The sequence below is a fragment of the Amblyomma mixtum genome, chromosome 5 (genome assembly GCF_055824585.1).
Source record: "Amblyomma mixtum isolate Tamu chromosome 5, ASM5582458v1, whole genome shotgun sequence".
Taxonomy (NCBI): domain Eukaryota; kingdom Metazoa; phylum Arthropoda; class Arachnida; order Ixodida; family Ixodidae; genus Amblyomma; species Amblyomma mixtum.
This window is the reverse complement of record NC_143016.1, coordinates 133,841,799-133,857,737: the sequence shown is the minus strand read 5'-3', so window position 1 is coordinate 133,857,737 and position 15,939 is coordinate 133,841,799. Positions and strand designations below refer to the sequence as shown.

General features: G+C 46.6%; 1 protein-coding gene and 1 pseudogene across 1 annotated transcript; one reads left to right on the top strand and one right to left on the bottom strand.

Annotated features, from left to right (window-relative positions):
• Positions 1-144: 144 nt before the first annotated feature.
• Positions 145-9,119, bottom strand: LOC149343788 (uncharacterized; annotated as a pseudogene).
• A 2,643-nt stretch (positions 9,120-11,762) lies between these two features.
• Positions 11,763-15,250, top strand: LOC149343787 (uncharacterized). Its single transcript, XM_089542482.1, has 3 exons — positions 11,763-11,808; positions 12,986-13,137; positions 14,894-15,250. The coding sequence occupies exons 1-3, from the start codon at positions 11,763-11,765 to the stop codon at positions 15,248-15,250; spliced, it is 555 nt and encodes a 184-aa protein (XP_089398608.1).
• Positions 15,251-15,939: the final 689 nt, after the last annotated feature.

The window sequence follows — 15,939 nt, the reverse complement described above, 5'->3', positions numbered from 1 at the left end:
AATATGGTTTGCGATCGGCTGGCGACGCCGGCACTACACTGTCCTCCACCCCTGTGTCGACCAGGAAACGGGTGCCCCGATCTCGATCGGTCAGGCAGAAAACCGATCGACGATTGTCTGGCGAGGCTGAGGCACTAGTCGCCCTCAGTGCTTGCCCGGGCCATTTCCCAGATTTTCGCAGGGCGATATGCGGTTCCGTGCAGCATTGCCGAACTTGCGGCGGTACCAGCTCACTCTCCGTTGTGCTGCTATTGCTGGTTGCTGGTTGGCTCTCGACTGCAGCCCCGCGATGGTGTCGGCGAGGCGAGAAATTTCATCTTGCATCTCTTGCTGGGAGTAGACGGTGACGGGCATGGCATCTGCCTGAACCGATGTGACTGTCAGCGTGACGACAAACATCAATTTGTCGGCGAGCTCGGCCAGCTTGGTCAGGTCTGACTCCACCAATGCAGTGAAGCTTATCCGCACGCTTGCGGGGAGTCTTTGCATGAACAGTTCCCGCATTAAGCGGTTCTTGACGCTGGCCGTGCTGTCGGCCAGTTGCTGATGTGGCGCAACAGTTGACTAGGTTCGCAGTCACCCAGTTCTGCCTCCCGTAGTAGTTGCTGGAAACGCTCTCTGTCCGAAGGTGTGCCGCGATGGATCAGCGTCCCCTTGAACATTGCCTAGGCGTTAAAAAATGGATAACCACCAACTCGCCCAGCTTTCTGTTCTTGTCTGAGGGTGGCGCAAGAAGTAGCTCTCGCACCTCGCTTGCCGTCGCAGTCGGGAGACTGCCCACCACGTGGTGGTATGTGTGCTTTCTGCGGTGATGCGGCGCGCACCTGACTGGGACTCGGCTTGTGTGCGCCAAAGCTGCGGGTCGCCTGTCCAAAAGGGAGGCAGTTTTAGGTCTAGTGTGCTTACGGTGGGGCCTTTAGGCGTTGTTTTGCTGGCCCTTGGCGATCACGTCCGGGTCACCGACTGTTGGCACGTGCGGGGAAAGCGGAGACGATGCGAAGGGCTTGTAATGTCGGTGCCAACTGGTTTTATTCTTTTGTATGCCGGCCCCTTCTCGGGTGGCCGGTTGACTACGGTCGATTGCTTTCGACTACGCTCACGCGCTGGCAGCGCACGGCTTAGCCGCGTGTATTTTGTGTTCAGAAGGGCAGTGAGCATAGCTTAGAGACCACTATTCATGTGTTTGATTTCGTGAAGCTGTCTGTTAGCCCGACTTGTAAGCGATGTTGAAAGTATGTTCATGGAGAAGAAGAACCGAGCGGACAAGGCATCCAGTCCAGTTTTTGAGACTTGACAACCAGCATAAAACGTGGTGATCTTTCACGGCCGTGAACTGACAGCTGTAAAAGCAGGGGCGGAATTTATGAACTGCCCAAGAGACGGCAAGCCTTTCTTGTTCAACTGTGGTATGGTTACGTTCCGCATGTGGTAGAGTGCGGCTGGCGATCACAAAAGCTCTCTCGCGAGAAGTAATACCACGGTTCAGAAAGACAGCGCCAAGGCCGCGGCGGCTGGCGTCAGTGTGTATTTCGAAGCAGCATTTTCGAAGTGGCCAAGGACAGGGTCTGAGGTGAGAGCTCTCTTGAGAGTTCGAATGGCACTTGCGCATTGCAGACCAAACGAAATTGCTGCGAGCGGTGAGAAGCTGATACAGTGGTGGGGCACTGGTAGCGAAATTTCGATAAAGCCACGAAGATAAGAGGACAGCCGAAGGCAACTATGCAGTTCTTTAGCCCACTGGAGACGAGAAACTCTCTGGACATCCGCAAGCTTATCAATGTCATGTCGAATGCCGTCTGGGCTGAGAAGGTGTTCCAAGATCTTGATTTTCGTCCTGTAGAAATGACGCTTTTTGTATTGAGTTGAAAGCCAGCGGAAGCAACGACTGGTTCATCGATCCGGCGTAAATGGCCACAAAAAGCAAAGAGAAAGCAGGAATGGTGTGTAGGTAGTATAAGGAGGTTTTTCATTTCAGGCCGTTTAGGAATATATCAATCATGTGTCCAAAAGTAGCGGAGGCACTGCAGAGCCCAATGGCCCAACACTGAATTCGTAAAGCCCGTCGAGATTTCCAAAAGCTTTTTTTTTTCTTGACTTCTTCAGGATTTGGAAATGTGCCCGTAGGCGGAACGAAAATCTATGTTGAATAAGTATTCAGACTCCTTGGTGGGACTTAATAGTCTTCAATCAGGGCCAAATGGTAAGCGTCTCTGTGAGTAATCTTTTGAGGACGTGGTAATCAACACAAAACTGCACTCATCCGTTCTACTTCTTTATTAATACTTCCGGGGAAGACCACGTATGGGCTGAAGGGCGAAATAATCTTTTATGGAGCGTGTCGCTCACAATGACCTAGATAATTTTCCGCTCAGATAAGGAAACGCGCTACTGGTGGCGACTGAACCCAGAGTTACCTTCGCTAACAATGCTGTGTGCGGTAACAGAAGTTTTATCCAGGGTACCAGAAGTCACGTCAAAAGGGCCTTGGTGCTTGCGAAGCAAGTTTAGTAACTCTTGGTGTTGCGAAGCAGGTAGGTCCTGCTTTACGGCGGTGGAGAGAACAAAGAGAGAGGGAAGTCCGACGAAGTTGACAGCTGGGAGAAGGGTGCTGCAAGCACGACGAGGAACACCGGGTGAATGTCCAACACGCATGAGGAAAATCCCTTTGGGCAGGAGACGATGTTCACGGGAGGTTGTCAAACCAACGACGACGCCTGACCCGTTTCCAAACCGAATAAATCTAGAATGCACGACCATTTTCCTGGTTAGGTGCCAATTAGAAGGCGTGATGAGCACATTCCCATAACAATGGCATCAGAAATAAGCATGACAAGTTCTTTCCACGGGCCGCTGAACAGTCGGTAGGTGGCGGAAAAGAATGTCGCGAAGAGGCATGGAAGGAGTGGTGTTAGGTAGTTGGGGGAACTAGGAGCGCAGTCGCTTTCGAAGGTTTCATAGCCGCGACGTTCGTCTTTTGGGCGCTGACCTGAGGGGCGGGAAATATGGCACCGGTAGCCGCAGTAATAACGAATAGAGTGGCCTGAGTGCCCGGAAATTATACGGTGGCACAGGGGCTCAGGGCGCCAAAGCTGTTACATGGTGCGTGTAGGCGCCGGTATTTGACGCGAACCAAAGGCAGGTGGCAAGATAGTGACCTGCGCATAATTAGATGTGGTGCGAGGTGCAGGAGGGTGTGGCGTTAGAGAGAAAGCTATCGAGGCCATCTATTCTTTGATAATGCATCAAAGACTGGAACCAGCAGATGACGGTACAGGAGTCATCCAGGCAAGAAACGTGAGCGAAAAGCTCCTCACGAATAAGCGTGAGAATTAACGAACGCCGGTCGGAGTCAGCGGCCTAAAGGGAGGTGGCCGGGGCATGTTGCAAACGGATGAATTGCAGTTGGTCGAGGCGTTGCCAGGTTGTGATCATAACATCGACGGAGGTAGGTTTTGAAAAGCATGGGTGTTGAATACAAGATAGTCGATTCGCTTGCGAACGTGGCGAATACGGTCGGCCTTCGTCGTTGTGGTATTGACATGTCGACAAAGAAAAACCGAGTGGATGCTCAATGTAGGAAGTGTACGACTCAGTTAGGCGCTGTATGGGGACATCAAGCTGCTTGTCGGCGAGTTCAGACTGAACGGCCGGAGCTCCAAAAATCTGTCGCAACTTTCCTTGAATCGGCACCAGTCCGGAATAACCGTCTTGTAGTTGAGAAACCATGTGCGTGCGACATCACTCCGGTAGCAGGACGCGTTCAGAAGTTTTAGGCAGTCGTCCCATCGTTTTAAAGAATTCACGCGGTTGTAGTGGTCAAGTCAGTCGTCCAAGTCGTCGCCGCGGGGGCCAGCAAACTTCTGAGGGTCTTGTTGAGGGCTGCTAACGGTCCAAGTGGCGGGGACAGCACAGGGCGACCGGGAGGAACCCTGGCCGTCAGGACTCTCCTCTTGGGATATGACGGATTGAGCACACCAAGCAGCTACTGGAGCGCAGCTCAAGGAACATGCTAGAAAAGAGGAAATGGGGGAACTAGGCGCACCTCCAGCTCGTGTAGGGCAGGGGCCAGTTTTCAGATATTATCCATGGGCAGTGTTCTTCGGAACATCGAGCGCCAAAAATATGCATTTGAATTCTCCTTGAGTTGGTGTTTCGCATTGCATATTTTAAAATGATGTCCCTAGCATTTATTGCAGGAGGTACTGACGCCGTTGGCGTATTGTCTGACGCAGAAGCATATAACTTGATGGCCGTGAAGATTCTAGCGAAGCGACAAAATTTGTTAAATATACCGTGCGGCAATGGGACCTCCACGAGTTGGTGAAATGTTTTTAGGTGAATCCCCGAATGGAGTAAATTTGTAATAGGGACAAAAACACTCACTTGCATCCACACAAGCACAGCCATACCACTACAAAGGAAAGCTACAACTGTTTACAGCACGCAGTTCTTCCGTTTGAGACCTGACGGCGCCACAGGCGTGCTCAGAACACAACGCTATTACGGGACTGGTTGGTCGCCTGCGTGTACGCCTCGACGCAGCAGTGGCAATATCGAAGGTGGCTGCCGAAAGTGTTGTTTCTACGCAGGTGTGAAAAGGCAGAGACAATACGTGATATTGTGGATTTCAATAATTAAGACCGAGAGTTAAATGTGCGGGATGCGATTGCTTGCGAGCGTGACGGAACTGAATTGCACAAGAACATACAGCGTCTGTTCGCGCCCGTTCGTCATGAATCCTTTCCGGAACGGGCGAACGCAACAAACAAATTCACCCGCGCTAGATAGCCAATATAGAAAGAAATGTTTTGATTTTGGAAAACCTGGCAAGGGTAAGTACACAACATAGCCGCATAAACAAGCAGTTCCAGCACCGAAACCGCCACTTCGTGCTTTGATTTGCTGTGCAGTGTGCTGAGACTCCATTGCTCGTAAGTTAAGGCATGTGGTAAGTCGTAAAAGGTACGCCTGAGGCCGAATTAGGAAAGAAATAAAAAGACGAATTAGGCTCCTACATACCGCTAGTGTATATTGTACAGCGCACAGCATGCGAGCGGACAATGCTTACCGTCAGTACGTGCATTACACGCCGTCTTGGTGCAACTGTTCAACTTCGCTCCAAGCAAAGCGGTTTTCGTGGACCATGATAGGGATAAAGCATTTGCGTTACGGCGGCTGTGCTTGGTGGTTGTCGCTTCCTGGCGGTCCATGCGAGATAGTCACTAGTGACTCCTGCTCAGAGTGAAGCTAATTACTTACAACCATGCGACCTCGCGCTAATTACTTACAACCAATGCGACCTCGAGCGCATTCATATCCACATATCGAGCATGGAGCGTACCACACTTTTATATGTTAGGCGGACATAATTGTGAACTTCGTGTAGTATGAACGCGTTGCCATTGGTGCGTTATAACAATTACATCGCGGAACCCTTTGCAACGATCGCAGGCCAACTTGTGAAGGCTGATAGATGCATGGTACTGCTTATATGATTAGTTAACATTTGTGTGTCTATTTACTTTTGTCGCCTTTCTGTGTTTAACAAACCAATGAAAAATATTTTAGGTTTCCTAAGCACCATTAACAGGTTGTAAACAAATGCGTACGGCGTGCATGTCAGCGTTTTACAGCGGTGTCGTTATGCATGCACACAATACGAGAACAACCTTCGCTGCCGCAGGAACATTAAACCTGGCCGTTTTAGATAATACCAATAAAAAAACGTTAAGCAAAGCCTTCAGCGGAAGCAAAGACAAGCATTCAGGCGATCCACTCGTTGGCTCCAACTGGCGGCGAGCTAAGTGGCTCTCGCGACATGAAGCCCGATCACGTTCACACGCCTAAAGGGATCAAATTAGGATTCTCACATGTCCTTCGAAGCTTTCGACAAACCACAATGTCGTCTCGCCACTCCAATACGACCGTATCATCGAAAACACTGCCTTTCGGAACCGAACCATCAGATGCAGCTGCCGGCGTGATGGGACGCGCGCCGAGTGTTCAGGATGCGTTTAATGGCGGCGTGATCACGTCATCAAAGATGGCAACCCGAATGATACGGCGCTTTCAAGCCTCTATACAGCTTCCACAGGAACTTCGGAGCTGAAGAAAAATTTGTCCTGGTAGCGGTTTCGAACCTGGGACCTCCGCTCCATTGGAGCTGCCGCTCTATGCACTCTAAGCTAAGATTACCTTAATGCACGCATACAATTCAGTACTTTTAGAAATCATCAATCTCACGATCTTTCTGTTGGTTCTGGCGTTCTCCAGGGCTTGGTTCGTGGGCTTCTTTTCGCCTCTATATCAATGACGTTATAAATGACCTCCCTGTATAAATCGCTTCATGTGCTGATGATTTTGTTTTGTGCTCAGAAATAGAAAGTTCTTCGGATAAAATATTGTTAAACGATTCTTTTGAGAATGTTGTTGCCTGGTGTGACGACTGGCAGAAGTCGGCAAACTTTGCGAAAACCGTTTTTATGTGCACTACTGCCAAAAAGAGTAACCTGACGTTCAGTTACTCGGCTAACAATATTTTTCTGTCACAGGTAACGGAACAGAGTAAACGAAACGAAACCTCGGCCTCTGGATAATTAAAAACCTCAGATGGAATGAACACAAAGTTATCACTAATGCTTGCCATAAACATTTTTTTTTTTTGTGAGAATGGCCTTCAAACTGTCCATAAGCCCCGTCCACTATTAGCATATAACTGTATAGTACGCCCCGTACAAAATTGCGCAGCCGTTATTTGGGATCCCTTTTATTTGGTAAAAGCGTGGCTCATTTCATTTACAATAACTTCTCTCGTAACTCGGTTACGAAACTTTTGAACGAGCCAACTTGCCTGAGTGTAACGCAGTTTCTGGACAAACGGCAATGTATCAGTTTGTAAATGTGCATTACAATATAAGCCTCTCTGATGCAAGTATATTATCTTTTCTATATGCCAAAGGCAGAGACATAAACTAACAATGACACCATTCTGCGTAAAAAACAACTGTTTTAAATATTAGTTTCCCCCCTGTCCATAATTGCATGGAATGACTTGACTAATATCGAAGTTAGACAAGCTTCTTTGCCTTCATTTGCTGCTAACCTCTCATGATTTTATTGTAAGCTCAAAGAAGCCTTTTGCTTTTAAGCGACGTTTAGAGAATAACGACGTTGTCTGTGTTGTCATATCAGCAATGTTATTTGTTCTCACTTTGTTATGTTGGCGGCTTTTATGTACTGATCTGTTGTATTTTTACCCTGCTAAAATACCTTTCGTGGATTTCAGAATTTTTAAATTATTATAACAAACTTCAATATGTGACTCTAGGTGTTAGCATTATGTCCGCCTTGTTCTGCAAACCAGAAGCCCAGACCGCAGTGATGCATCCGTCACAATTTCTACGATATCGTTGAAGGCTTAAAGTAACTAGTTGTTATATCGCAAAACATTTTTAATATGCTGGTGTGAGGTGAGTACGCTCCGCGTTAACTTTAATTCGCAGTGCAGTTTTGGCTACACAGCCTAAACGTGCTTCTTTGGTAAAATATAGCATATTGATAACATCTGTAATTGAGGTGTACGCATTCATAAAGAAAACGTGCATTTTAAACCTTTCGGGGTCACAAAAACTTTTTTGACTGCAACAAGTTGGTTAGGCGCGTCCGGTTCCAAGAAAATTGAAGCCTGCACGGCGGCCGCACTACGGTGGAATAATTGGCACAGTGACACAACACAGTTTGAGAGGCTTCGACCCTGTGTTTTTGCTTTCATTATCAAGAAAAGCGGTCACCTAGTACATTATTGTACAAAACGGGTAAATTGGCAAGTTTCAAAGGCGCAAATTTCGGCTGTTTTCCTCTTAGATCTGTCATTGCAGCGAGATCATTTTATGTGCTTTCGAGCACGGTCGTCGCTTGAAAAGTAGACAATTGTAGACTGCACTCGAATATGATCTTTATATTGCGGCTTAAGCATCAATACCCACAAAGCGCAGAAAACCCTAAATAAGATAAGAAAAACCGCGGGTGGGTATTGTTCTATAACTAAAAGAGTGTAGTCGACACCAAGAATTTCCATATAGACCTTTCTTAATTACAAGAACGGTGCTTAAGAGCCAATTATTTGGGATGAAACCCCTAAAAGATGTTTTACTTCACTCGATGCGTTTCAGAAGTTACTGAAAATATCTTCGTAAGGAAATAGGTACCATGTTTTCTTTTTATGTATAGTGTGCGGCATAAAATTGAGTACCACGTCACCGTCGTCACTGTCCACTCGTGCTAATGCTGCTTTCCTGGTATCTCCGGCTCACGCCACTGACACGATTGTAGAGGCTGAGGTGGCGTAACAGGCCGATAAAAAAAAATCACACAAAAGGAAAGGCTTTGTTCGCCACGCTGAATATTCCTCTGTACTCGAACAGAGGCGACTTCACCTGTGGTGGCCTATAATTGTTCCGTAGTCCGGCGTACATTTGGGAACACACTAGCATTAAAATGCTCTTGGTTACCCATTCTCGACAAAGTCGTTAGAGTATCGAGGCAAATAAGCGGTTATGCAGACGCAGGAGTAGGCACCAAATTAGTCGCTGAGATTTCCGTAACAAATACACTGACGAATGGGAAAATGCTTCACGAGCGATCATACGAGTATGTCTTTTTGTTCCAATGTCAGCCGGAGGCGTATAGCTAGAAAATATAGCCCTTCTGCGTAATATTTCATTTCGTACATTATATACCATAGTTCAAAGGTAAAAATTGCAAACAAGAGTTAAAAGCTAGCAAGCGAGTCAATGCAGCACAAAGGATTCGAAGTTTTTACTTTACATGAGATACAGATAAAGATAAAGGCACAAAATAAACATAGTACACAATGTGCACAGTCAAAAATTTATCCGTGAGGTAGATTTGGGAAAGTCAACATTTAACATAATAGGAGAGCAAATTACTCATTCGCATCCACAAACGCGCAGCAATACGGCTAGAGAGGAGAGCTATACGGGTTTCGCAAGTACCTCGTAATTAAAGAAAAATTCTTCCTGGTCCGGCTTTGGAAACCGGGAGAAACCGTTTCATCGGAGCTGTCTCTCAACCAACTTAGCTTACCGGGACGGCAGCATATGGTAGGGTGATAAAGAATTTATCAATAACTCGAAGTGGGAGTAGCGTTCTTCAGATCGTTTTGGGGAATCCCCCAAGGTCGAGTAAATTTGTAAGGAGGGAGCAAATTATTCATTGCATCCATCCAAGAGCAGCCATACAAGGCTACATAGCCTGGCTCTTTTATCCTCGTGCTTGGACTCCGCAACTCGCTGGAGTGGAATTAAGTGCACTAACATGATCTGATGTGGCGTTAAGGACGACAGTACATGCTACGTGAAATCACAGGCGCCACCCGCAACTTAGGAGAAGAGGTTGTGCGTAAATCATTTGTGATTACAATCGGCACCGGTCGACCTTTATGTCTTGTACGATCGCCTCGCACGTGCACTGCTCCAAAAGCAGCTTTGCGGGAAAAGGTTGATATGGGTGCATTATTCAAGAGTTTCCAGTAAACTTCGCAAAATATATAACGTTACGTAGATCTGACAGCACGTAAAAATACCGCTTGGTAAAACCAAATCACAGGCTTTAAGGCCGGAAGACATGGAGCGTTTTTACCGCGGCTAGTCGTCGATTTTCTCCCGACAGCGCAGATTTGACGCCCGCCGTCGAGAAAAACGCCCGCCGCCGCAGATCAGTACCGGCTAGATTTTGACGCGCGGCGTCCGGCGAGACCGGAAGCGGCGGCTGAAGCGAGCCAATAGCAGCGCAGAAAGCCCGCTCTTCCGGTCATCTGCCTGCCGCCGGCAACATGGCCGCCATGGCCGTCGAGCTACGCAGTGTTTTTGGCACGGAGATGATATTGTCGTGAAAATAAACGCTTCATCAGACTTGAAATGTCGCTTTTTTTGAAGAACACGGCTGAATATTGGATCGGAATGCCTGCGCTCCCTCCGTGAAGCGATTGTGTCGAAGAAAACCGCAGCCGCTGGTGTCCGCGGCTGAGCGGGCGTCCAAAGGTACGCGACGGCATGCATTCGAGCACGCAAATCTTTATAGGATACTTAAGCGCGCGTGCTAAAATTTGTAAAATGGTGTCGAAGTGAAACTTTCCTGATTTTAACAGAATGGTCAGCGTCGCGGTTCTCACACACGTACTTGCACAGTGGTGTTTGCCACTTGTTGATCACATTTGCTTTCGCGTCGAGGGATACGCGGCGGCGCACCGCCGCTTCAACGCTCCTTGTATCTCCAGCCGGGTGTGGCGACGTTTTCTGCCGCGCGAATATCGTCGAAAAACACGTCGCATGTATCCCGGCCTTTACCCTGCAGCACTAGCATTCGGGGCGCTTGCCAAACACGTTGCGAAGCTCACAGGTGGAGAGCGTGCAGATGCTACATTAGCCACGCGCGCCGCGCAGCCGAGACTAATCCAGCCACTGACATATTCCACTTCTTGCAACACACATACTATGCCTGCGAAAGTCTTAATTTTTTTTTCCGTCCGTGGTAGTTCAAGTAGCATTGTGTGGTAATAATGTAAAAGGGCGCATTGCAGATGCCATCATTATTGTTGCTGGGATCGCGATCACCAACTCGCAACCGTTTTTGCTGTTGGGAATACTTTTGCCAAATTCTCGCATTTGTTTTTAGCGGATGAAGTCGGTTCCACGAAAAAAAAACAGTTTTTAGACCGCTGACGCAGAATTTGCGCGGCTATTTTATTGAAAAACTCAAATATAGTACAAATGTATTTGCCTAGATTTTCTTCTCCTCGAAAATGCGCGCATATCTCGGAAATAACTGTAGCACAAGGCCTTAGATCCGCGTCGAACATGTCGCAGGCACAAAACCCTTATTGCATAGATAGTATTATTGCATTGCGTTCTGCAAGCAACATACAGGGGCGAATTGCAGTTGTCTTTGTCTGGACAAAATCCACAAAAAAGGCAGCAGCAGAACACCTCTGAATAATAGCGATGCCATCGCACTCAAGATAGCGGGTGTCTGGCTTCTATGTCGTGAATACCGGGAGCGCGAGGCACACACTGCGAATGGAACACTTGAAGAGCGAATATCAGGAATACTTCCTGCTTGATTAGGAAGCAGCAGTGCTTAATTCAATTGTGTCTCATGGGACATTGGCCTGCCTGCTTTAATCACTATTGAAAACACTTCAAACAGTATATGGAAAAGACGGCTGAGCAGATTCTTTTACTGAGCACAGGCATTTATCAGCGCTGTCGGCGAGAGCACGTGGTACACGTAGGATCATAACTATATAAAAGGAGTGTTGCCTATACTTGAAAGCACACGTTTGGTGTTACTGAGGCCCGACCTTTCAACAGGTGAATGTGCTTCGCTGTTACTTTCTTCAGGAAAGAATTGTTTGATGTTCAAAAGCAGCTCCCAGCTGGCTGACGAATTAGAAAATGTTAAATATAGACAGTATAATAACTCAATAATGCTTTAATGCTTTACTTCAGACGATTTAGTACGACTCTTGAGAAGGCTGGAACACTACCATGTTTTCAGCTTTACCTAGATGTCTATGTCTTGGGAGCATGCAAGCGCAGGTGCTATATTTAAATGGAATTTCAAAATACTTGATTCGTCTTCTCTTATAGTGAGTTGTCATAAAGATTCTAATGTCAAAATAATTATAACACGTGTTTTAACTTTGTGAAGCCGTCTAATTGCAATTATTTACCACAGGCACGATGAAGACTACATTGGCTGCGTTCTGCGCTCTATGCTTCGCTGCATGTGAGTAGAAAAGCTTGTAATCAGCATTAAAGTTCGATGAAAAATTAAAGACATGGTGACATTTGTTGGAGCGGACTAGAGAGTCAGCACCGAATGCCTTCTTTAGCGCCTTGATAGTGGTTCAAACTGAGGATGGAAGAATCAGTTTTCAATGTTGAGCCTAGTGGAGGAGAGTGGCGCTACGCCGCTGACTGGTGGTACGTGCGTTCCTGCGCATATGTGAATTTTGTAAAATGAAAGTTGCTCTAGGAAGAAAACTTCATCCGTGAGTAAGTTGGAAACGCACGACTGGCGAACACGTTGTGTGCTCGTGCTGAAGTTCTTGCTTAGATCGCGGCGGTCAAAAACGCCCGCTGGGGCCGCGTGCCAGCACAACTTGATTAACACCAAAGTACGGCGTTCGCAAAGCGATTTTCATCAACTGCGTCTACCAAAGAGAGGTGCTGGGGGTGTCAAGAAAAATAAAAGGCTTTTCATCGTGTGTTTCAGCACTATATATCTTATCCAAAGTGGGGAGGCAAAAATGCTCGGAGCTCAACTAATGCGGGTGGCCCATATACGGAAGGGAAGTGTCACAAAAACTGAAGATATCTCATGGTCACTACTCGTTCAGAGGAAAACTATTTATAACAGAGAAAGAAGTATGATTATCACTCCGAATTACGAAGTTAGAAGTCAAGAATAATGTGCTGCCAATAATGTTAGAAGTACCTATATCGTAGCGTCGTAGCCTACCTACCTCGTAGCGTCGTTCTCATGGCTAGCACGTTTTTTTATTCGCGATGTCGCAAAGAGCGATGGCTTTGCGGCAAAAGCTTGAAAGCTGAGCGGTCTACATTACTAAAAGCGTTGCGCTCAGGGCGCATGCGCGCACTATTGCTGTTTTGTCTTTGCCGTTCCGTAGTGGGACGCTCAATGAAGTGCTGCACGGTGCTGACGTGATATTACGAAAAAATTTCACTTCTTTATAGACTCGCAGTTAAAATGATTGGCAGTTCCGCTGTATAATGCAGAGTGCACGTTGAATGTAAAAGTGCACAAAATTAAGAGCTTGTTTTCCTCACGAGTGCCGCTGCAAAAAGAGGAGCAAAAAGTGTACGGAGTGGACTTTTGTCCCTCAATATCCCCGGCCAAGTACTCCTTAGGGTAATCCGCATCTCATATTTTGTGATTCCAGCGTCGGCGCATGTGATTCGGCGGGAGAATCCTTCTCTTGGGGCGCCAATTGACGCAAAGCACAAAGCCGTCGGTGCGGAAGCAATACTCGTCGGCCAAGCTCTACGCTACGTGGCCCGTGAACTCGCGAATGATGAGACACTGAATAACGAGGTAAGCATTATGACTTAACGCGGCTGGAAGGTATGGAGCGCTTAAGTACTTTAAATTTAAGGAAATGTTTGTGGCGTTACTACGTTTTGCATTCGTTTGTGAGCGTAAATGAAAACCGGCCTATAGAATCAGTAGATGAGCACGACCTCAAATATGTAGTGTGAACTCGCAGTTTGATATGAAAGAACTACAATTATCAGTGTTCTCAAAATTTCAAGGAGGCACAGCCCTGGCTAGCATAAGTGGCTCTCAGAGTAGAAACTGGAACTTTGATGCTAACACTGTGATTTGCCGCAAATGGCATATCTTAAACATGAAAGGGAAGAATTGTTTCTTTTCCTGTTTAATAGAGTTTGAGACCCGTTAGGGCAAATACAAAAGAATGAATTTAGCAGAAACTTATCATCCAGGTCTTTACGAGGTGGAATTCAAATTTATAGCTGTGCACGCGTGTAAGGAAAGACGTTCTTTTATAATTTGGTTAGATACAGTAACGTGAAAAGTGATATCGAAAAGTTTGTTTCTTCAAAGTATCGTCCATTTCATGGGTGATGCGTACACTGAAAGTCCTTAGCAACATAGATAATGTCTTCCAAATGGCTGGCATAGCTTGAAGATATGAAAATAGATTGCAGATACGGCGTTCACATATTCTAAACTGACAGAAATCGCTTTAACACTGACTAACGACAAAAACTCTCTCTAGCCACTAATATACTACATCTTGCAGCGGTTATTTCAGCGAACACTGGCAAAAGTTAATGCAGATGTGGTAGTGTATCAAGAATAAACGTCTCTTCGAAAAAAAACCGTCAGCCAGCGTTCAAAACCGACGGCGGAGTAACTGGCAAGAATTAACCTTTTATTGTGTTCAAAACGACGTCGCAAAAGAAAGTTTCTGCCGGGGTAAAAGAGCGCAGAAGGTTCCAAATGATCATATCAGGCACTCCGGTACGTCAACAGAGAGCACTGCATTTGCACGGAGCTTCAGGCATACATGATTCACTGCATTGTTATGGCTTGGTTTGGTTTTGGTTCCGGGTGTTTAAAGTCTAAAGCAACTAAAGCTATAAAGGACGTCGTAGTTATCCACTCCGGCCATTTCGACCACCTGGGGTTCTTTAACGTTTGCTAGTATCCCAGAGTACACGGGCCACTAGAATTTCGCCTCTATCGAAATTCGACCACCGCGTCCGGGATCGAACCCGCGTCTTTCGGGTCAGCAGTCGAGTGCAATAACTGCTTAGCCACCGCGGGGACTCAGTTCTGCACAAAAAAGACCGACAAAGTTGCTCGCGAAATAAGGTTTCAGAAAGGGACATTTTCTAATTTTCAGAAGCCGATTACACATCGTCTTCTGCACGCCTACGAAGTCGAAACTCTACTTAACTGTTAAATTTTGATAATTGGATGGTTCTCTGTAAAATAATTTTTTTTACCTAAACAGTTAACACGGTTTTCATCAATACTCGCATCTCCTGTGGCAGACCGTTTGTTCGTGAAAATAACGTCTGCTTTTAACCCCTCAATATGTTTTAGATTTCCGGGAACCTTTCCCTGAAACACTCCGCATATAGCGGAGTTAAATAAAAAAGGCATGCTAGGAGTGCTCTTCTGCTAGGTTAGTGCGGTCCAAAACATGCGTGAAATAATTTTTTTCGGAGCGCAAAAAAATAAAACGATGATAGCAATTCTCCAGTCTCATAAATTGCAGTCGTAAAAAGTAAGTGCATTTCATTTTTTCTATATCTTGCAGCTTGAAGAGTACTTTCTCGGTGAATTGTTCGGAGCGATCAAGGGCGCCGTGAAGAAAGTTGCGGAAGTAGCGGGCGATGTCGTGAAGGGAGTCGCAAAGGTGGCCGTGTCGCCCATCAAGGCTGCAGTGGAGGCCATCAAGGAACACGTTTCTTTTTCCGCGCAAGACAACGTCACGGATAAAGCCACCAAGATTCTGAATACAATTCTTGAAAAGTCGGTGGCGAGCTACTCTTCCCAGGACTCGCAGAAGGCGAAAGGCTTCGTGAAACAACTATGCTTGCGTATCGATGCAGTCGGACAACGACTCATCGAGCAAGGTGAAGAGCTCCTTGGGCTGTACGACGTAAAATTCTAGAATAAAGCTGAAATATGCTTTGTGTCATCGAGTACAGGTGACAGAGAAAAAAAATCTTTGTTGCTCTTGTTTGTAGCACAAGTCACGTTTGCGGCTCAGGCTTTTTGAATCATCCATTCACCCTTTAGTTGCTATACAACATGCTCACTAAGTTCACGTGCTTATCCGTGACTACATTTGCAAGTTTCTTGCCGTAGTGTATTGTCTTCTTCGGCAATAACATTGAACCCGGGAACAAAATATCTTTCTCAGAAACGCTGCCATCAATAACAATACCATATTTTTGGCATCGCACGTCGTCTCGGAGGCCAAGTTTTTCTTGGAGCTGGATTTTTGGCCCATCTTTAAGTCTTCATTGCAGAATACGGCCAATAAATTTATGAAATTGCCGGTGACGAAGATTTTTTTTTTCCTGAGCAGTGAGAAAAATTTGGTTGAAAGAGGTGGGGGGGGGGGGCGTATAACGTTCCAAAGCGACTTAGGCTCTGAAGCACGGCGTTGAGAATGGCTCCAGAAATTTCGACCACCTGGAGTTCTTTAACGTGCACTCACATCACACAGTACACGGTCATCTAGAATTTTGCAGCCATCGAAATTCGACCGCCGCCGCCGAGAAGAAACCCGCGTCTTTCGGGTCAGCAGCCGAACAACATAACCACAGAGCCACCGCGACGGCGAGTGAGGAAAGT